The 23,271-nt window shown below is 41.7% G+C and overlaps 1 protein-coding gene across 8 annotated transcripts in view; it reads left to right on the forward strand.

The window, feature by feature from the left end:
• Positions 1 to 643: 643 nt before the first annotated feature.
• Positions 644 to 23,271, forward strand: part of HMCN1 (hemicentin 1) — a 329,972-nt gene continuing 307,344 nt past the window's right edge. For 2 of the 8 annotated variants that reach the window (XR_015798470.1, XM_088153968.1), the window contains exon 1: positions 3,316 to 3,472. Coding sequence is in view for 2 of the 8 variants with exons in the window: in XM_088153961.1 (XP_088010087.1) it covers positions 3,388 to 3,472 (85 nt within the window). In the remaining 6 variants the exon portion in view is untranslated. Of the gene's footprint in view, positions 777 to 3,270; positions 3,473 to 19,741; positions 19,891 to 23,271 lie in introns of those variants that run through there. The other 6 variants (XM_088153963.1, XM_088153964.1, XM_088153961.1 and 3 more) reach the window with 5 other exon arrangements.

The following is a 23,271-nucleotide window of genomic DNA, read 5'->3' on the forward strand; positions in this document are numbered from 1 at the left end:
TGCATCTGTTTTGCTTTGGTGGATCATAAAGTTGGGGGAGATGCAAAAGCCTCAGGGAAGAGTTTATAGCGTATGATCTGTGTGTGTAGAAGAAGAAGAGAGGAGATAGGAAAAGAAACCAGAAAGCATAAGATTTTGTTTCAATTGTCTAGATGACAGCCAGAAAACATGTGATTTTAATATTAAAACTAGAGAGAAAACACTGTACTTGGAAACAGAGGAGGCAGCACTATTGGTAGAAGGGCAGCAGCTACTTTGATGTGGAAGAAGAAACAACCATGGAGTCTTAGGAAAGCCTGGAACTTGTGAGTCTGTGAAAGGCAAGGGAAGTTGTGGTATTCAGAGCAGCCTTCTTCTATTGGTGTGCTTTCTAGGTCCTGTCCGGTTGGGAATTATGGGAAAAACACTCAAACACTTTTCAAGGATACTGGGTTGGGGAAAGTTGATCTGCAATGATATTTGCAAGAGGAGAACCTAATTGCCTTGACCAAGGATACGTTTAACCCAGCACTTGGTTTTCTAATAGCGGCCAACCTGATGTCTCTAGAACTTTGCAGGCACAGAAGAACAGTGGAGACCTGCATATGGTGGTTCTATATAGTAATTGGTAATATTTGGTGATAAAATAAATATTTTCCAGGTTTGGTCAGGAAGATCAGAAGCATCCTCTTCCAACTTGCTGGCAGAATATATTTAAGAGAACATCTACCTACTGTGACGAATGCAGTGGACTAGAGCTGCTTGCTGCATGAACTCTGAACTCAGTGCTTTCTATGGTAAGAAGTTGGGAAACTGTAAAGGATTATGGAGATAGCCTTGAAGAAGGTATATGGCAGCCATTAGGAAAGCATGAAGACAGGAAGGGATGAGGAAGAAACTCAAGATGGCCCTGCCTTAACTTGCTTTGGTATAAGAGGGAGAGAAACAGAAACAGTGTCAGGTTTTCAAAATTATGTTGTTATAGTCTAGATCAGTAGAATTCTAGTATTTCCTGTGTCTGTTTCCTGATTGGATCTACCGCAAAGGGGTGACAGAAACTCATCATAGGGACACTATGTTCCATAGCATCTTGATCTCATTAGTGATGTATCTGTAGCCATTGACTCTTAAATAGCATAGAAATAAAATAATAAAAGATTGGAAAGTCAGTTGATAAATATGCTTGAAAGGAATTTAGCATATTCAGTTACCAGTCTTCTGCAATGCTTCACACTGGAAAAGCTTTGGCTAACTTTCTTAATATGTTTGAACTCTATATCAGATGTTGGCAATGGTATCGGAATTTACACTGAAAGGTTAAACAGAATATTTCTTATTTTATGCTGAAGGGAGTCTATTAATAAATAAACCAAGCTGTGACTGGACTTTAAACATGCCAAAAGAAATCAACAATAAGGTAGTTGATAATATGCTGTTGTCATGCTGCCCAGTATGTTATATAGTTCACATGTCTTGGGCTAGATAAGATATGGAAACTAATTATATGAGACAGATTTGGAAACCTTATCAGAGTAAATAGGGAAAATCTAGGGAGGGCCAAACTGAACTGGAACTCAGGGATGGAATATAAAATAAGGTAGGTTGAGCTAGTGTATAATGGTAACAGCAACCAAATCAGTAATTGATTTGCCTACTCCAAAATTTCCTCCATTAGTAGTAGTATTTATTATGATCTTAGAGTACAAATAAGGATAGAAACCATAAAAGCGAATGTAATAAAATCATAACTAAAACTTAAAACCTTGTAATTTTCTTCAGCAAGATCCTATTATGGATCTCATAGTCCAGCAAGTTCTTGTTGCTAAAAAGCAACATTTTGCAACTATACATGTCAATTATCAGTCTTTATCAGCCAGATATAAAATTCATCAGGGTGGCCTGGCTTTTTTTTTTTTTTAATTAAGGGCTGAATTAACCTGGACTCAGAATAAATATTTCAGTGTTCAATTCAGTTCAGTTCAGTTTAATTCAATCTCCCTGAATCCATAAGGACTTAGTCTCTGGAGGGCTGGAGTATTGTTATATTCTAAAACTGCCAAGGAAAGGACATTAAATTGGGCTCTAAGAAGTGCCCAGTGATAAGTAAATATGCTTTTACTTATCGAGTAAGTGTCTCTGGGATTCTGTTAGGAATCAGAAGAGCCTTGTGATTTGTCCCTTTAAAATGCTATGTCCTCAGTCTGCTCTTTGATATAAATTCCTTAGCTTTTTCAAGACCAAATGGAAACAGATATTCAGTGATAGGCCATAGGGCAGCAATTTTCATATGATATTTTTCCATCATTTTGCCTTAGAGTTCTCAGATTTTATTAATGGAAGGAACCCAACTGAACCCAATTTAATCCTTCACCATGCAAATGAATTGCTTCCCATATTTTGGGTTCAACTCTGGGGAGATCATCTCAATCTTAAAGCTGTATTGGGGACTCATCTAGGTGTTAAAGGATTAACTTAACACCTTTAGGACATTAAGGATCTTAAAAATCCTGATTGTAGTTTTTCAAAAGAACTAAAGTTGGAATAGGGGGCCGTAAAAGGTGTGCAATTGTTTTCATAATAAATAATTTGACAGTGTCTAAATCCCTCTCTGTCTCTGATGAAACTTTGGGATTGCTGTTGCACTTTTTTGGGCTAAGAAAGAAGCAATATTAACTGGGGCTGATGTCCTTCTAGAATACTGAAAAAACAACTGCTAGGTATTAAAAGCATTTAACTTGTTCTGTGGTCTGATTTGGGGACAGATCATCCTGGAGAACGTCCATCTACATGGTCACTAAGAGTCAACAGCAACTTGATGACACATAATCAACCATTCAGTCAATAGTTTGATTATTTATATACCATCTGTGGGATGTGGTGGTATTGGAAAATACTATGGCTGGTTTTCTGATGGTTGATAACTAGCTGCTTTTCCATGCAGAGTTGAGACTTAAGAGTTCTCCTGAGACTCACTTAGGTTAGTAACAAAACAGCAGCATTATCTGCATAAAGCAGAATAAAGAGTTGTTTGTCCAACATTGGTGGCATGTAAATCTAAGTTTTGTTAATGTTTTATAAACAAATATATGTAAATATTTAACAAGAACATGGCTAAGATGTAGCCTTGTTTTACCTCCTTGGCAATTGTGATTGTATTGGAGAGCTGTCCAGCACAGTGACATTTGACTCTAAGTCTTGCTTATGTATCAGTAGCAACACACTTTTGTCGACTTATCAGATGACAGTTTCAGGAATTCTGAACTTGTTGTCTAACATGCTGTGTTATCTATCTAAGAAGATAATGATACTAAATCAGTGTTAGTCTTTATTAGGTCTGCTGGGATAAGGTCATTGTCAGGATCTTCGTCTCCAAAGGCCAGAGATGCAGAAGATCAGCCAACAGTTCTAATGGGGGAAAGTCAGCCCAAGATTCTCCATGCAGTCTGTGTTTTCATAGCTAGACAGCAGGCATCCACAACAAAGCTATATCAAGGTAACCCTCTATAATATACCAGGAAATCAAAACTTTTTATTCTGTAGAATCCCAATTCTGATATTATTTATGTATTTATTTATGTATTTATGTATTTATTTATTTTTAAAGTGCCTACTTTTTCACTTGTATTATTTTTATTTTGAGGTTGGTTTTTTTTAATTGGTGGTTTTAAAATGCTTTCACATTATCGTTACCTACCTTGTGAGGGTGGGGAGGAGGCTTCTAAATGTATGCCAATGGCTACTGATGGAATGCTGCATTTGTCCTCTGTTGCTTGCTTTATGATTTAGAATAACAAGATCCTAGGATCCTAGAGTTGGAAGGAGTAATTAAGGACATTGTGTCCAACCTCCTGCTCAGGGCAGGGATCTAAATTAAAACACCCCTGATAGATGGCTGTCTAAGCTCTGCCTGAACACTGCTTCCACTGTCAAACTGCTATTATCATTAGAACTTTTTCCCCCTCCCCATGAAATTCAAAATCTGCTTTCTGTAACTTAAATCCATGATTCCATGTCCTGCACTTTGGAGTGATACTGAAGAAATTATGGCTGCCTGTGTGACAGGTAATTGAAGAATGCTATCATATTCCAACTTAATCTTTTCTTCTGGAGGCGAAACATCCCTAATTCAATCAGTCCTTCATAGGATTTAGTTTCTAGTGCCTTAATCATTGTTGCCATTCCCTGAATTGCTCCAGTTTGGCTGAATCCTTCTTAAAATGTGGTGGCCAGAACTACTGGATAGTATTTATTGACTAATTAATTGAAATATACATTGGCAAAAAGCTCTATGTTCACTGAAATCTTTGTTTTGAAATCATTAATCTCTTTCTTACAAAAATGGTTGTCCTATAGTTCAAAACTAGTTAGGGCTTTATTAAGATCAATAGTTCCTTTCAAAATATTCAGCAGTTATCAATATTCAATATATCAGAAATGTTTTTTTTTAAACTTTAATATACTGTTACCTACTAAGTTCATATTAAGATCACTGAATATCTTCTAAGGCCTACACCTCAAACAAATTTAAAATAAGCATAAAATATAAATCAGAAAACCTATTATGGTACTTCTAACAAAGGAACTTTATTTTCATATATAGGTATATGTATATATTGATTGCAGGGATACATTAAATCAAATTGTTGTACCTTAGGGCCATCAGCCAACTCCTTAATGTTAGTTTTGATATTAGTAGGCTGTTTAAGTCTCTGTATACTCAAGGATTCTCACTATTGTCAAGGGTCACAGCTGTTTTGCCATTTTCCTCTCTGAGCCATATGAATTGCCATTCATCTTGCAAATCATCTTGCTTAATGAATCAGCTCTTTTATTTCTTGCTACATGTCTATTTCATCATCTGATTTCCATAACGATAGCTTTGTGAGCCAGGAAATGTCATAATTTGCAAATCAGCAGATCTGTCTTCTAAGTCAGTCTGAAAACAAGATGATTTAAGACAGTATTCCTCAAAATGTGGGTCATGATCCCGAGAGAGGGTGGTCACAATACCATGGATGGAGGGTCAGCAGACAGTGCCTTCATCACAAATCATTTCTAAGCAAGCTTATCAGTCTGATGCTCAAGTGTGTGGAATGCAACATAACATAAAAGTTCCTGAGCCCTGTATGAAACCTAAGTGTTCTTCTCATTTTCTTTGTAAACACACTGCATTTGTCTTTCAAAAGGGGAGTAATTATGACTAGAGGGCAGAAGGCTTCTATGAAAAGCTCTGACCATCTAACTTGACCCTTATTCTTCTGAGGAAATTAAGGTGGAGTGGGGAAATTGCAAGGGAAAGGCAAGATTGATGTGACTGTTATCTCAATGGGGCTAGGTTGAGAGAGAGAGAGTCCAAAGCCTACTAGTGTGTAACAAGGTACAGCATTGTAAGAGAAGCTGATTTAAGGCAAAGAAACAACCTTCTCACTCTTCCCCAACTTTGGTGACTGAAAATGGATGTTTTCAAACTGAAACCCAGATTTTAGGAATTATGTAAACATTAGCAAATTCATTCTTCCCATTAAAAATAAGTTTTTAAACTTTACTGGGGGTTTTCTGGCTTTGTTTTTCATTGTTTTTCTAATGAAATGGTTTTATTTCACAATATTGTAAAGCCCTGCTGCTGTTCTGTTTAATATATCAATTAAAATAAGACATACATTTGTTTTTTGTCCAAGCCTCACCCACCAGTTTTGCTCATGGGAGGGCACACAAATTCATTTATCACTTTCGAGGGTCACAGTAGTACAAAGCTAAGGATCCTTGGATTAAGGCATTGATGGACAGAGAAACTTTTAAGTGAAGATAGAAGAACATCTGTGGAAACATGGAATTGTACATGGCTGCATTTGCAATGATACATATCTGCACATCTGCATCCACAAGTGCCTTACCTTGTATTTTGAAGCCCATGTTCAAAATCCTCAAGAAGAGGGTATTCCTGATTGTCACTTGTTTAGGTTCTTCAGGGGAAATCTAGAATCTGAGATTTTATCCTCAGTCTAGGATAAGATATATAAGAACTTTCCAAGATGGTGGCTGGGAGTGGGCAACTGTTGGCCACTGCACTGGTTTAGGCAAAGGGACGGTTGTTACAAGTTTTTTATCTTTACCCGAACTCCCCAATGCTCCAAGAGCTTACCTGTGTGCCCTGAAGCTTGGATGCCAACCGCAGACTTCGGGACAGAGTTTGGTGGAGCTGGTGTGGCTGGGCAGAGCCCCATGGTTAATCTGGGCGTGGTGCACAAGGTGAGTGGTGAGCAAGGCAAGTGGTGCGCAAGGTGAGCGGTGTGAGCTCAAGGAGAGGCCTGGGCCACAAAGAAGAACTTTTCACTCTAGTCTGGGATCTTTGGGGGTGCTTGATGTGGTGGTCCCAGATGCATGGAGCTTGGCGGAGCCTGGCGGTTAGCTGGAGCATGACAGGGACTGGGCGGAGCTCCGTAGTTGTGCCAGATGATGCAGAAAGTGCACAGCCTGAAGAGAGATCTGGACCATGATGGCCTAGAACTCAGCTGGGATCGAGGCTGGACTACTGCTCAGGGCCTGAAAATTGGCCGGACTGGTACTGGAGCACTAGAGGTGACCTGAGTTGCAGCTGGAGTGACCTGAGTGGTACCGGTGATGAAGGACTGAGGCCTGGACATTGGCCTAACAACTGGCTTGGCATCTGGCACCTGAACAGTGGCTCTGGCCCCGGCCCCCTGGGGAGACCTGAAGAACTGGGAAGCTGATGGGTTCAATTCCAGACTGAGTGTTGGGGTCCCTCCAGTAGATGTTAGCTGGGTCTCCCTCCCTTGGGTGAGACGGGGTCTGCGAGTGGGTGTGGGAATGTGTGGGTGAATGCGTGAGTGTTGTCCCCTACTGACCAGTGAGAGAAGTCAGTGTGGGGAGCATGGTGTGTAAAGGGGTTGAGAGGTAAGGCTCTTATGGCACCGAGAGCGGGAGCTGGAGTGCTGGGGAGCACCCCCCCCCCGATTGACTGATTTAATTGACTGGGTGATTGTTGTTATATGTTTGGATGGAGGGTCCCCTAACTAGGGAAGCCAGAGACCCAGAACTGGGGGGAATTGGAGGCCCTGGCTCATACTATTCGGGTGATGATGGGGAGGGGGTGTTATGCTAGGAGTCAGAGCGCAGGCTGCTCTTGGGGAAGATGCCCCCGGTGTTTACTACTGGTGGCGTGTTCTGGCCCTCTGGACTCAGACCCAGGCCCTGGACAGCAGACCCATGGAGACCCTGGCTTTTGGCTGGTGCTGCTTAATGCCAGGTCAGTTAATAACAAGGCCCCCCTTATATGTGATTTGATCACTGAGGAGTGGGCTGACCTGGCATGTATCACCGAGACCTGGCTGGACCCTGAAGGGGGGGTGCCCCTTTCAGAAATGTGCCCAGTTTGGCACCAGCTGTGACCCCAGGGCAGGGGAGGAGGGATAGCTGTTGTCATCCGGGAATCTCTGTTGGCCTTCAGGGGTGCTGCTCCACAAGTGGCTGGTTGTAAGACCCTGTGCCTGAAGCTGGGTTCGTGAGAACAATTGGGATTGTTGCTGCTATACCAGCCTCCCTGCTATGTGGCAACCTCCCTGCCTGAGCTGCTAGAGGCCGTCTCGGGGCTGGCGGTGGAGTTCCCCAGATTTATGGTTCTGGGGGACTTCAATTTGCCATCGTGCCTGGGATGTGCCTTGGAGAAGGCCCAGGAGTTCATGCCCACCATGGCGGCCATGGGCCTGTCCCAGATTATTTGCGACCCAACTCGGGACAGTAGTCTCATACCAGACATGGTTTTCTTGTCAGAGCAGTAGCAAAATGATCTGAAGGGGGAGTTACATCTGTCCCCATTGTCATGGTCAGATCATGCCCTGGTGACCTTGAGATTCTCTTATGCTACCCCCCTCCTCAGGCAGGCAGGCAGGCAGGCAGGCAGGACCTATTCAACTGGTTCACCCCTGGTGACTGATGGACTCAATTGGGTTCCAAAGGGAGCTGGGGGTTATACCCAAGGATCTGCTGCATGGTCCAGCGGAGGCCTTGGCTGCTGCCTGGAATAGGCAGGTGGCCGAGGCCTTGGACAAGATCGCACCTGTGTGACCTCTCTTGTTCCAACTCCCCATGGTTTACGGAGGAGTTGAGGGTCTTGAAAAGGATTAAAAGACAGTCTAGAGCATCGCTGGAGGAAAACAAGGACTGAATCCGACTGAACACAGGCTAGACCTGCTATTAAGGCCTACCTTGTGGTGGTAAGAGCAGCGAAATATCAATATTTCTCTGCTCTTAATTGCATCCATAGAATGCTGCCCAGCAGCCCTGTTTAAGATCACCCAATCCCTTTCAGGAAAGGAGGGCCTGGTGGCCTATTTACAGGGCCACACAGAGGAGTTTTCTGGGCATCTGGAAGATAAAATCACTTGGATCCATTCCCAGTTGGATTCCAAGCATGGGGCATGGCCTATGGAGATGCCCAGGGTACAGACTTACCCTGTTATCTGGGAATAGTTTGATCCTGTTGGACCTGAGGAAGTGGACAGGGTCCTCCAGACTGTTAATGCCACCACTTGTCAACTAGACCCATATCCCTCCTGGCTGGTCAGGACTGCTTAGGAGGTGACATGTGGGTGGGTCCAGGTGATGGTGAATTCATCCTTGAGGGAAGGGGTGTTCCCAGTCATATTTAAAGAGGTGCTGGTGCATCCCCTCCTCAAGAAACCATCCCTGGATCCCACCGTACCGGGCAATTTTCGTCCAGTCTCCCACCTCCCCTATTTAGGGAAGGTGGTTGAGAAGGTGGTGGTGTTGCAGCTCCAGAGGATACTGGATGAAATGGATTATCTGGACCCTTTCCAGTCAGGTTTCAGGCCCGGATATGGGACGGAAAAAGCATTGGTCACACTCATGAGTGATCTTTGGTGGGAGCAGGATGGGGGTAGTGCATCCATCCTCACTCTTCTTGACCTCACAGCGGCTTTTGATACCATTGACCATGGTATTCTTTTGGGCTGACTTAAGGAGTTGGGCGTGGGCGGCACATTTTTGTGCTGGTTCACTTCCTTCCTCAAAGGTCAGTACCAATTGGTGTCGATTGGGAGCGAGAGGTCCGGCCCACGGCCCCTCTGTTGTGGGGTACCGCAGAGTTTGGTACTCTTGCGGCTCCTGTTTAACATCTACATGAAACCACTGGGTAAGATCATCCACCACCATGGGATGAGGTATCATCAGTACACAGATGATACCCAATTATACATTTCCATCCCAGGTGATCTGAGTATTGCTGTGACCACCCTTTCACAGTGCCTGGAGGTTGTAGGGGTCTGGATGGGGAACAACAGGCTTCAGCTGAACCCTGGTAAGACAGAGTGGCTGTGGATTGGAGGCTCCTCTGTATCTGGGGGTTTACCATCTTTGGTTCTCAATGGGGTTGCACTGTCCCAGACAGACCTGGTGTGTAATCTGGGGGTCCTTCTGGACTCACGACTCCTGCTTGAGGAGCAGGTGGCAGTGGTGGCCAGGAGAGCCTTTGCGAAGCTTCGTGTTGTGCACCAGTTATGCCCCTTCCTGGATCAGGAGTCCCTCCGGTCTGTCACTCACACCCTGGTCATCTCTTGTTTAGACTATTGCAATGCGCTCTACATGGGGCTACCCTTGAAGAGTATCTGGAAGCTACAGCTGGTTCAAAATGCGGCTGCACAGGCAATCATGGGTGCCCCAAGGAGGGAACATGTAACACCTTTGCTGCGGGAGCTGCATTGGGTTCCAGTTTGTTTCCAGGTCCAATTCAAGGTGTTGGTTATCACCTTTAAAGCCCTACATGGCATGGGTCCAGGTTACCTGAGGGACCGTCTCACCCCCATTACATCGACCCGGTCCGGCAGAGGAGGCATGTTGTGGATCCCATCAGAGAGAGAATGTCGACTGGCAGGTCCTAGGAGGAGAGCTTTCTCTGCCGTTGCCCCCACCCTATGGAATACTCTCTCCCCAGAGGTGAGGCGGGCCCCTACCCTCCCAATTTTTCAGTGGGAATTGAAGACTTGGCTCTGCCAACTTGCCTGGGGTGAGGAAAGATACAGTCGACCCTGGGGATGGCTGGCACCTTGACAATGCTCCCTGAGTTTATTAACACCTAATTAACATCTGCCTCTTGGAAGTGAAGGGGGGGGGGTTGCCTTTGCAGCCTCACTAGAAAGATACCATTAGCTCGAAGTGAGAGGGACAGGTACGCAGGAGACCTGAGGGTATTCAGGAAAGGGTCTACAGCTAACTGCCTTGTGTACCTTGAGGATATGCTAAACCTTTCAAACTGCCTTGTGTACCTTGAGGGTATTCAGGAAAGGGTCTACAGCTAAACCAGTTCAAACTGCCTTGTGTGTTGTAATCTCTTGCCCCTATAAGACTATAAAAACTAAGTCTGCATTTCCGTGGGCGTGGCACACCCTGGCATATCTGTTGCCTATGCTTTGGATTGCTGACCACCCAGCTTCCTTTACTCGGCCGAATAAAGTGCTGTTTCTTTCTAAGAGCCTCCTCCTGAATTCTTGGCATTGGATTTCTCTGGGATTCAGGGTTGCAAACCTTACAGAAGTATTATAAAGGAAGTGTGTTTTTAACATTTTAAATAATTAATATTTACCTATTTTAATCAATATTCTATTTTTACTGTAAACCGCCCAGAGTCACCTCACAGTGAGATGGGTGGTGACAAATTTGAAATATAAATAAATAAATAAAAGGCCAAGGACATGGCCTGTATGAGAAAGGACAAATGAACCCTTAACATCACTGCCATAAATCAAGATTTATACTGTAATTTCTAACATGTCTTCCATCAAAATAGAACTTTAATATTTAAATGCTGAGACAGTTTCAGCCTATTTCCTGGATGAGCTGGCTTCTTTAAGTAAGCTATGAATTTGGTGGACAGTACCACAGATATGGCTTGGTTTTCATCCCCTTCATAATGAAAATACTACTGATAATTATGTTGCAAGTGCTCCTTGTTGTGTTGCCTTTTGTTTTACTTCTGCTACTGTCCTTCAAGATGGAACAAACAGTCCAAGTTCACACAGAAGTTGAATGAGACGTTTGTGATGTTTACGAAAGGGCAGGTGTGGAGGGGGGAGAAAAAGAGGAACTATTTTCATAATAGTACAAACTTCTCTAAAAGTAAATGTTTCTTTTTTCACTTGGATTGGTTGAATTTGCTTGCGTTCTTTCCAGAATATTGTGAGGCAGTGCCTCGTGAGAACATAATGTGAGTTTTGTTTCTGAAATATGTCCACATAGTATATTTCTGATTTCATCCCACTTGAAAAGTGTGTGGGTCCTAGGCTCTGGAGATGGCAATGGGTAAATCCTTAATTTTGCCCCATTGGAACCTGTAAAGATTCACTCCTTCTGAAATCAATAGGATGATTTAAATCAGTGTTTTTCAAACTTGGCAACTTTAAGATCCGTAGACTTCAACTCGCAGAATTCCCCAGCCAGCATGGATCTAACACTGGTTTAAATGTTAATAGTATAGTTTATTAATCCATGATAAAATTGTTTAGAGCAGTTCTCCAACCAGCAGTCCTAACTGAAAATGCCAAGTCCTTAAAGAAGCAATAACTCTGAAATAATATTGCCTTTTTTGAAACAGCAAGCAGGGCACTTGACCAAAGCATAAGTATTGCTCATTGAGAATAGTCATCCAACCCCTTTGATAGCACTCACTTAAATGCTGATCATTTTAAAGCAGTAATCTTGTTTTACCAGAAAGGACCACGATTCTTCATCAGTAATTTTACATCTCCAGTGACATTGCTCTAGATGAATGATCCAAATTCTTTGGATATGGTGTACATAGTACCAGTTGCAGCTGCCTTCAGTATCTTCTAAACTCAACTCTAATGTTAACTTTAACCTCAAAACAATGTGGAACTACTTATCTTGGTTCATTTTGTCAACACTTGAAATTATGCATTCTCACTGTATCATTGATATTCAGTTGTGATAATCCTTTTTTTACATGCCATTTTGTATTTTTTCTTGTTCATTTAAACATAACTTATCTTGGACAATTTATTAGGAAGTATTTTATTGAAAAGCAACTCTGTAGGAGGGCAACCACATTCCAGACCTGTTGACCTATATTGAATAAAGCTAAGCAAGCGTTTGTGTTTTGTTTCTTTAGACTTCAGTAACACACATTTAATATTTTTAACACCATTCTCAACCAACCAATTTGCCTTTTGATAGCCTAGATTTTGTGCAACATGCCTAAATTAATAAAATGAAGCAAATTCCTTAAAATCCTGATAGTTATATTAATGTTCATTATTTGTTGTAATAGTTAATGGAAAGCCGTGTTTTGCAAAACTGGCTTTCATTTTACCAAAAATATGTCTAACATTCCAGCTATTTAACTCCCACATTTCTGGATAATGAGAATAATATGGAACAGTAAATGTAATCCTCCCCTTATATTCAAATAGATTTATTCCAACTTTAGACTAAGGATTCAAAAAATAATCATTCATAGTTACTAGTTGTTGTATTTGATAACCTCTATAATTCTGATGTATCACTTTGGGCATTTTGAGGGGGCAAGGGGGAAACATGATGATGCATCTGACAATGTCATCACATGCATGACATTACTTACATTCTCTGTCAGAAGTCAAGATGCCAGTATGTAATGGCAGCATTTGTGTGATGTCACTGCATTTGGGCAGCATTGCAATATGCTGTAGATGATGTTGTACACCATAGTGTCTCTTACAAAACACTCTACATCCCAATTAAAGTCAAGCCAACAAATGTCAGCAGAAGCATATTATTTGCATTTTTAAAACTCAAATGCCTGTTATTAATGTGATGCAACATCCTATGTGTTGCAATATTTTAGCACTTTACTGTCCAATGTAAAGTGGACTTCATTTGTATGTCTACCGTCTACAAATGGACTTCATTTGTATGTCTACCGTCTTCCTTTTTTTCTCCTTCCAAAGTAGATACGATGGAGAAATCACCATTGTTTGTCCTATTCACATATTAATACTGATAGAATGAACTACCCTTGTTGCACATATTGTTGTATCCAACTAGCACATATTACAGAAATCTAAAGAAGTACTGTATATAGGTGGTGAAAGGTGAACTCCCCAACCTTCCTTATATGTCCTCCGTGCCCCCCTAAGTTTTTTTCCTGTTTGGGTAGAAAAAGAAATGGGGCAATGGACAATGAGGATACAAGACAGATCAGAGTTCATAAATGCAAGCCTTTTAGCTTTTCCTTCATTTTGCTAATTAAAGTTTGACACTATCACATCTAGAATGGGTTCATGCAACATGCCAAACCATCGTTGGTTTAATAATTACAACAGCATACAGTGATTACTCTATCTTATCCTCACAACAGCCATATGAGATTAAAGATGGCAGACAGAGCAGGAGTCACGGAAGAACTGCCTTCCTACTAGCTGGCTGGTTATATGGCTGTATGGAAGGAAATTGGTGGCTGGCAGCTGCTGGCTGAATGGATGGTAGCAGAAGAATCTCAGCTGGCACTAGACTGAACACGGGTTAGAGCTGCTATCAAGACCTACCTTGTGGTGGGAAGGGCGGCAAAGCGACAATACTTTCCACCATTACTGCGTCTGCGGATAGCCGTCCTGCAGCCCTGTTCCGGGTGACACATGCCCTTTTGGGTAGGGGGCCCTGGAGATCCTCTTGCAGGGTCATGCAGAGGAATTCACTCAGGATCTGTCGGACAAAGTCACCTGAATTTGCTCGCAGCTGGACATTGGCCTTGTTGCAGGTTCGAGGGAGATGCCTGAGGAGGAGCCCTGCCTGTTATCTGGGAACAGTTTGAACCTGTTGAGCCTGAGGAGGTAGACAGGGTCCTTATGGCTGTGAGCTCGGCCACCTACTCTTTAGACCCATGCTCCTCCTGGCTTGTTAAAGCAGCCCAGGGGGGTGTCATGTGAGTGGGTTCTAGTGATGGTTAATTCTTCCTTGAGGGACGGGGTTGTTCCTTTGCCTCTTAAGGAGACCTTAGTTTGCTCTCTCCTCAAGAAGCCCTTGCTGGACCCCACCATACTGGACCACTTTTGTCCAGGATTTAACCTCCCATTTTTGGAGAAGGTGGTTGAGAAGGTGGTTGTGCAGCAGCTTCAGAGGATCCTGGAGGATGTGGATTATCTGGATCCTTTTCAGTCAGGATTCAGGCCAGTGTATGGGATGGAAACAGCATTGGTCACACTTTTAGGTGCTCTCTGATGGGAGCAGGATGGAGGTATTGCAACCATCCTTGCTCTGCTTGATCTCTTAGCAGCCTTCGATACTATTGATCATGGCATCCTTCTGGACTGGTTCCGGGGATTGGGGGTGGGCAGCACTGTATTGTACTGGTTTGCCTCTTTTCTCTGGGGTTGATATCAGTTGGTGGTGACTGGAGGGGGGTGGAGAGATCCTGCCCTCGGCTCCTACTACGTGGGGTGCTGCAGGGTCTGGTGCTCTCTCCTCTCCTTCAACATCTACATGAAACTGCTGGGTGAGCTCATCTGCTGCCATGGGGTGAGGTATCATCAGTATGCTGATGATACCCAATTATACATCTCTGTTCCTGGCAAATTAAGCAATGCTGTTGATGTCTTATCCCAATGACCGAAGGCTGTAGGGTTCTGGATGGGGAACAACAGGCTTCAACTGAACGCTGGCAAGACTGAGTGGCTCTGGGTTTTGGGGCCTTCTGTTCCTGGGACTTCACTATCTTTGGCTGTGGATGGGGTTGTACTGCCCCAAAAAGACCTGGTGCACAACTTGGGGGTTCTTCTAGACTTGTGACTCTTGCTTGAAGAGGAGGTGGCCGTTGTGGTCACAGCCTGCTCATAGTCAGTCATGCCCTGGCCACCTCCTGAATGGACTATTGTGATGTGCTCTACATGGGGCTGCCCTTAAAGAGTATCTGGAAGCTTCAGCTGCTGCAGAATGCAGTGGTGCAGGCAGTTATGTGTGCCCCTAGAACAGTACACATTACACCTCTGCTCCGTGAGCTGCATTGGTTGCCAGTTTACTTCCGTTCCAATTCAAGATGCTGGTTTTGACCTTTAAAGCCCTTCATGACATGGGGCTGGGTTATTTGAGGGACTGCCTCTTCCCGTTTACATCTGCCTGTTCCATCAGATCTGGCAGAAGAGGTATGTTGCAGTTCCTGTCTGCTAAAGAGCTACATTTGGTGGGACCCTGGGGATGGGCCTTTTCTGCCGTGGTGCCCACCTTATGGAAAACGCTTTCCCACACCCTGAGATCATTCTGGCTCCATTCCTGTTAACTTTCGCAAGTCCCTCAAGACTTGGCCATGTCATCAGGCTTGGGGGCCCCAATGGAATGGGGAATTGTTGAGGTGGTTCCACTGTTGTTAATATCTGTCACTCTCTCCTTTCCTTTTTTAATTGTAATATTAATTTTTAATTGTAGATTGTTTTTATATTATTGTTTTTTAAGTTTTTATTGTGTACCACCCAGAGTTACATTTTGTGAGATGGGTGGCTATATAAATATGAATGAATGAATGAATGAATTGGTGACTAAGCCACAACTAGCTGGGTTCAAACATCTTGCTAAGTCATAAACCATGATTTCTACATCACAGTAGCTAGATCCATGCAATACATATAGACAAAGCCAAATTGTAGTTTAGCACAATGTGAACCTTTTCACACACAGACACACCCATTTGAATGGAATTGACCCAGGGATAATGAATGTGGCTGCTCTTGTCTGGTCTCTTGTGCAACTCCTTGACCCTCTACTGTAAACTGTTTTGCTACTTGGCCTCCCAGTGTAGTTGGGAGGTGTTTCCAAAATGAATATTCCTTGCGTTAAACCTGTCAGCAGCATGGGAGAAACAAACTGCTGACAACTGGAGTCAAAGAGTTTCCACAGAGGTCAGTAAATCTAATTAGCCATGGGTTTATGCTTTTCCCTCCCTTTTTTCCACAGTACTTAAATCAGTTCCTTCAGTATTTTCTATTTATACAGCTCAGATCCAAACCAGAGTTCTGAAGGTCAAATAACTACCCACAGTGTGTATGGCTCAAGGACGCCGTGTAGGCCCCCAAATGACACCACAAAAATATTTTTGTTGAAAGAGATGTCAACAACATCCCACGTTATGTTTATCTCAGTGTGCCACACAAGACTAAACCTCATGAGTCAACCAAGAAAGCTTCCATTCCCCCCCTTCTTTATTTAGCAACGCGAGAAGGTGGTTGGTCTGATTTTCTCCCAAGCAGATCTCTTTGAAGCCTATTGCTGTTTTAAAATGCTTCGCAGCCATGTTTGCTGGCTGAACAAAGCACCGTCTCTGGCTTCATGAAGCATTCCATTTACTGGTAGCGCTTGAAATCACTGAACAGTGAGATATCGGAGTGAAATTTGGCATGCCCATTTATTTATTTATTTAAACTATTTATAGGCTGCCTTTTGAGACAAAATCTTCTCAAGGCAGCAGACGATATTTAACATATTCGCATTAGTATATGTTTATAGTCCAAGGGCAGATTCCACTTGACACCCTGTGCACACCTATTTTGAAAGATGGGGAGAAAAATACAAAATATACCGTGTTACTGCATATCCTTTTTGAAAAGTGAAATAGAATAAACATTGGTGACCCTATTTAGTACATAACTGGACTGTTTCAGAGTTCAGTATCAACATGAATACTTGCATGAAAGAAGGGAAAAGAATAGTAGTAGTAATAATAATAATAGTAATAATAATAATAATGATAATAGACAGCAGAAGAGAAGAGAAAGAAATGGAGAAAATCACCAAATATAAAGACTTGCAAATAGAAATAGAATGACTGTGGCAAAAGAAAGCAAAGATAGTACCAATAGTTATAGGCATCTTAGGTGGAATCCCAAAACATCTGGAGCACCACTTGAAGACCATTGGCATTGACGAAATCACCATCAGTCATTTGCAAAAGGCAGCTTTACTTGGAACAGCTTATATCCTGCAACGATACTTTTAACACCATCAAACAACAACATCTGCCTATCCCAGGTCCTTGGGAAGGACTCAATAGGTGGATAAAAATGCCAAATCCAGTCTAAACATCTGGCTGACTGTGGGACCAATCATAATCATACTTGCCCTGAAGATTAAAATGTTGTAATGATACTTGTGGAGTAAGTATGTATGTATGTATGTATGTAATTTTATATGATTTTGTTTTAAATTGGAATGCAATCTTAACTCCTATACGTATTGCATTTCAGGGTATGGCACAAAAATGGCAAAATGCATTGTAGTTTTGACAACAAGCTAACAATCACATTTTCTTTAGTAGGGTCCTTCCTTTCACTCCAGTATAGATTATAGTTTTTAGTGGAAATGATGGGGAATATTCCAGGTGAACACCGGAGGTGTCATTTCAAGAGTTTTTACTGTTTATTGCCATCTTATTTTAGCAGTGATCAGCACTGGGTCACCTGTCAGTATTTCTCCCCCCTGATTCAAACTCCAGATCATTTAAGCTATTTCCCAGTCTGATGTGGAATATAAATCCCAAAGCCCATACTTTGTATTTCTGTTTGGAATGCTGGATCAGATAACGGTTGTATTCATATGCCACATTAAGATACAAGTTGCTTTTCATATCAAACAAGCCAGGAGCAGTCTTGTGGATCAGCAAAGTAATCATGATTTCTTTGGCCAATTCATGGTTTATTTTTTGCTACTTCAAAAAAATGTATCTTTGCCTTGTACCTTTACTGATTTCTGATTCACTTTGATGGGGCACAAAAACAAATCAGAGATAAGCCAGGGAACCTAACACACATAAAGACACATTTCTTTGTTCACTCATCATTCTAAGCAACACTTGCAGTTATTTGATTCTTACACTTAGCCATAGGTTGTTTCAACCATGACTTACTGAATAAAACATAGTGCCTGAATTAATATATAATACTAAGCCATAAACCCTGATTTATAAACCTTAGCAATTGAATTCATACAATGAACACAAAACAAAGGGTATGAACCAAATAAACCAACAACAAATCATGGCTTCAGATTGCTCTAAAACATTGGGCTAAGCCAAAACTACATTAACCACATTATGGCTTAGCACAATGTTTGAATCTGACCATTGTCTGGACTGGACATATAGTACCAAATACATGGTTAGTACATATACAGTTGTCAGGTTGGATGATAAGTACTCTGAAATGCTGTTTACTCCACAGGCATAATCTCTTCAGAATTTCTGGGAAACATTTTACTCAGTTTAGTGTTTGAGATAAGTTGAAGAACATTTTGCCTGGAAGTTGAACCTAGAATCTCAGGATGCAAAGACACTGAGTTATTTCTCAAACAGCTCCACATTTCAAGCATATCACATCAAAAATGTATCTTTAATGATAGATAGTCATCTGCTATGGATGAGATAAGGAATGACATCTCTTGGTTTAAATTTGGTGCTCAGTACAATAATTGGCATGATCAATATATCTTAAAGCTTCCCCACTCAAGTTTGTTATCGATTGATTAATGAATGAATTAAAATATTTCCATCTTCCTATCTATATAAAGAAATATATTGATAACCTTTACAGTATATATAGTTCTGGGCAATGCACAATGGTTTAAAAGTATAAAGCAATAAACAGAGGACCTCTAGAGCTGTAGGGTAGATTTGGATTTTTTAAAAAAAAAAACAACATTCTGGAAGCAGGTGGTGACAAATTATTTACCTACTGTTGCCAAGAAAACCACATTATGTCTCCATTAAGTCATCAGGAGTTGAATTTGACTTATAGGAGACTTTATTTTATAGTAACAATAAACAGTCATTTAGCTATTAACACAACACTTTTAATAACATACTTAATTGGAACAGAATCAAATGTTTCATATCATTTTAACAACTCTTCTGGAGCAATGCAGTTCTATTATCTGCATATATCCATAGGGCTAAAATATTAACGGAGAAGTCTTACTTCCTTTGAAATACATAAGGAACTGTGTCATAAAATATTATCTTTCTTCAAGCCAGATCTCTGCTCTAAATATAGTAATGTAATATTTATTGAATTATTGCTACAAAGGGTTTAAAGGAAACAAAGAGAAAGTCAGTTGTGCTTTGGAATGATTAGCCTCATGTTGACACTGTCAGCTCCTCAACAGTGACAACACTGACAGTGTTATGAATGTCAGTGTTATAAACAGAATGAATGAATGAACAAACTAACAGTATCTTACTCAACATTTACAGTACATTTCTTAGAATTCTGGAAAGAGGGAAACAAAATCCCTTTGGAGGAGATATTACTCAGATGAGGTGATTTTAATTAATGAATAATGTAGGAGCTTCCGACCAATTAGAGAAAAAAATGGATGTATCTTGAAGACATATTGAAATAGGTTAATCTAATCAAAGGATTTTGCTACATGAACAATCCTTACTTGCATTAGTCATTCAGATGACGTCAATGGAACTGCTTGCAGATTTGGGGAATTACTTGCATAATATAAAGTTTATGCTTTAATCTGTTACATCAATTCAGCTATGGTCTTCAGCCAATCTTTCCCTCATTAAGGCTTGGGATCATTTAAACAAAGAATTTTGCACAGATTGTCCATGTTCGAACAATATATTGTGCAGTTGCTGCATTCATGAAATATTGGGTCCAAAGTCTATCTTCCTTTTTTTTTTTCTTACAAAAGCAACCAAATTCATTTAAAAAATCTGTTAAGGACAGCTGTATAATCTTTCTAGACTGGCAAGGCCATGAGCTGTGTTTCCAGAAGCGACCTTTAAAACTATGTGAGGAATGGCACTGAATGGCCGGCTCCGAAGTCCAAAAGTCTGTAAATGTAACAGAAACAAAACCATGTAAACACGGTGTTTACTCCATAACATCTCAGGTAAGGATGGATGAACAATCCAGACAAAACAAGCCACATAGCTTATAGTTAGTTGTGAGTGTCTTCAATCATGCCAACTGGCTCTTCCTTCCTGTCCTCTGTGCCTCTTCAGTAGCTGTCACTGTCTTGTTTGCCCATGACTTCCCCTCTTAACCAACGGGAAACAAACATAAGCCAAACCACAGCTGGTTTCAGATTTACTTCCCTGATAAGTGAAAACAGAAGCATGAGCTGACAATATAGAAAGCTTTGAACAATCCAGGAAAGTTTAGGAGAGGCACGTAGGACAAAGGGCATGAGTCATCAGACAAAGATAATTTCCCCGCTACTGGTTTACAAAGCAGCCCACCACTTCTTGTGTCAGAAAAAACATTGTCATTACAAATTTGCCCAAATCATCAACTCTCTCCTGGCTCTATAGTGCTTGTAGCTGTTTGGTGCTGAATTGTGCTGTCATTGCTGGTGAGTGTGCCAATGCACCTCCCTCCTCACACCCTCCCCTCTGGGGTTGTCACCATTCTATGTCAACAGCATTGGCTGGCAGAAACATGCCCAAAGCTGGGTGCTGTAACAACAGAGAGGAAGACTTTTCTGATTTGCACCAATTCACTTTTGCATAGATCAGACCCTGTGCTCTGTTCCCTTACCCTCTTTCTTGTTTTTAGAGACTCCTGATACTTTAGGTGGGACTAAAAGACTTGAACCTTGGGCTGGAAGGCTTGATTGCACTTTTGAAACAGACAACACATTTGGGGCCATTAGGAAATATTTCTTCCTTTCTGAGTTTCTCAGCTCTACAGCTTGTTGCTTTGATAGGATGGGAAAGAACAGGAAGAGACGTACGTTGGGAGAAGCTCTGGTGCATATATAGAGCTCACTGTTGTAACAGGAATATGTAAAAAGAAAAGAAAGGGAAGTGGGGAATTCTATCTGAGTACCAGAAGAAAAATGCCTGCAGATGTCAGTCTGTGGGGAAAAAAGGGGGCAGCACCATACTTCTGAATGCGCCCACACCTATGGCAACAGCCAGAAACAGGTTATTTGACCTAACTGTCCTAAAAAGACACTGCAAAGCAGCACAGATTTTATATACTGTGTTGTGTGCCAGGATCCTGCCAACCCTGCCAACATACATGCAAAAAACTACATTTAACCTGAAACATAGAGTGACAAAGTGTTAGCAGAAGCCTATGAAATCCTGGACTGGACAAAGCCAGCATTGTGCAAATGGCAGGGTTGTTAGGTTAGACTGGTGCCAATTTAACTGCAAGAGGGGATAAGATTGATGGATCATGTGCCATCACGTCATTTTTGACTCCTAATAACCACATAGATTTTTCTCTGTGATGATCTGTCCCTAACCTGATCTTTCAGGTCTTCCAACGGTGCATTCACTGAGTCCATCCACCTTGCTGCGGGTCGTCCTTTTCTTTCCTTCCACTTTTCCCAGCATTAGCGCCTTCTCCAGAGGAAGGGGGTAAGGGCTACAGTTAATCATACCCTTGCCATGTAGTTCAAATTGCACATATGGATTGTGTTCACAATACTGCAACATAGCCTTCTTTCTGAAGTATGAATCTCCAATACAGACCTCATCTGTCGAGACCCACCCACCCCTCAGTCCCTGCCATCTTCTAAACCTCCTCTAGTCTTTTCATTTACCTCCAGAGTACATGTGTAGAAACTCAGTTTACCTTGGTTGCTGGAGAAGACTTTACAGAGCTGTTGCTTCAGTTATAATGCATCCAGGCATTATGACTAGAGAACCATTTTTTTCTCCTTCCAACCAAATGAAAGTGAACTTATTTATCAATATGAAGAAATTAGGCTCAGTTATGTTGGGTTGAGAAACAATTGCTGACAGTCTAAGCCTAAATATACTTTCTACATGAAAGGCACTTATATGGAAAGCTGCATCCAGGAGGAAATGGCTGTTTATTGTTCTGAGAAGGTTCTCAGCATTACACTCCCTGTCATCCCCAAACAGATGACTGCGGGTGGATGAATAGCTAAGATCTACCTGGGATTTCAGCTTTGCCAAGTGGATATAATAGTTCTTTAAGTTACTAGAAGTGAAGTACATAAACTGCCCCTGTAATTACTGTCTGATAAAGAAGGGTTTCACTGTTTTTAAAGAATACTTTTTTTAAGTTCTTAGTACAATGATCATAGCAGAATACCAAAAAATGAAACAAGTTTGAAGAACCCTGAAAAAGTGTTAGCCCTTAGTTTCCTTAAATACAGACCATCCATCCATTGATAATGTAGTAGTTTACCCTCCCACTCTCACTGCCCCACCCACTTACTTTTATCATTCTGTAAGTCAGGGTTTTGAATCCAACAGCACCAACCTTTTAATTTCCCCTTTAGTCCAAGAGTCATTTTTCCATTTTTTCCCCCCATAGCCACTGGTTGTTCATCCTCCTTAAAGCAGCTGCTGTCTTCTTAGACATCAAAACATTCTTGCTCCCCTCTGCTCCTCTGATTCCAAGGAAAAGCAGACATTATGAAAAGGAACATGAATCAATGACTGAATTGGGAGAGGATTGGAAGGGGTCATGTTAAAGGTTAGGCTTTCCCACATCTGGGATGAAAACACCCAGATGACTACTAAATGGAAGCAACGAGCGGTTGACTCTTTCCTGTTATCTAGTGCTCATTTGGATTTTTGTAGCCTAGTTCTGGTAGCCCTACAAAGGGCCTTTAGAAGCTGGCAAAATGCTAGCTAACCAAGTCACCCATATATAATATAAACTATGAAATGCGTGTGTTGTTCTTTGGAGAAAACGCCTTATGTATTTATCTAAGTCAAGATTGCACACAACGTGTGATCTACACTATTGTCTTTTATAAGTACTGCTGAATAGTGTTTACTGATTGTTGCAAATGGTCCATTTTGTGCTTTTCTGTTTGCTTCTCAAGACTCTTACTGCTCATGTTGCTACTTGCAATATATTTCTCAGAAAGAACCACAATTTGCTTGGTTTCCATACAATAGTCTCAAGGATTCTGATGCCCTGGACCATGTCCTGTACTATTAGCAAGAGTTTCAGTCCATGTTCTTACTTGCACACCTTCAGATTCTATCTCGTAGAAATTGTGCTGGGCCCTGGATGTCCTGATGCACAGTTGCTGAGAACATTCAGACAGAAATTCATCCTGATGTAAGTTACTCCCCCTTCTCATCCTGAACATTTGTCCCACGTTCCTTGCACTGTGCTTTCTTAGATCCACCCTTTTTTTCTGGAATAATTTAGAACAGGAAAAAGACCTGTATTTAGAAAATCCACAAGCAAGGCATAAAGACAATAAATCTGTCCCTTGCTTGCCCCACCTTATCTTTTAACCTTGACTTCTTGTAATAGAAACATCCAAAACAGT

The sequence above is a fragment of the Python bivittatus genome, unplaced genomic scaffold (genome assembly GCF_059951505.1).
Source record: "Python bivittatus isolate LINGU-HERP-01145 unplaced genomic scaffold, Pbiv_v1 ctg000700_np1212, whole genome shotgun sequence".
In the NCBI taxonomy this organism is placed as follows: Eukaryota; Metazoa; Chordata; class Lepidosauria; order Squamata; family Pythonidae; genus Python; species Python bivittatus.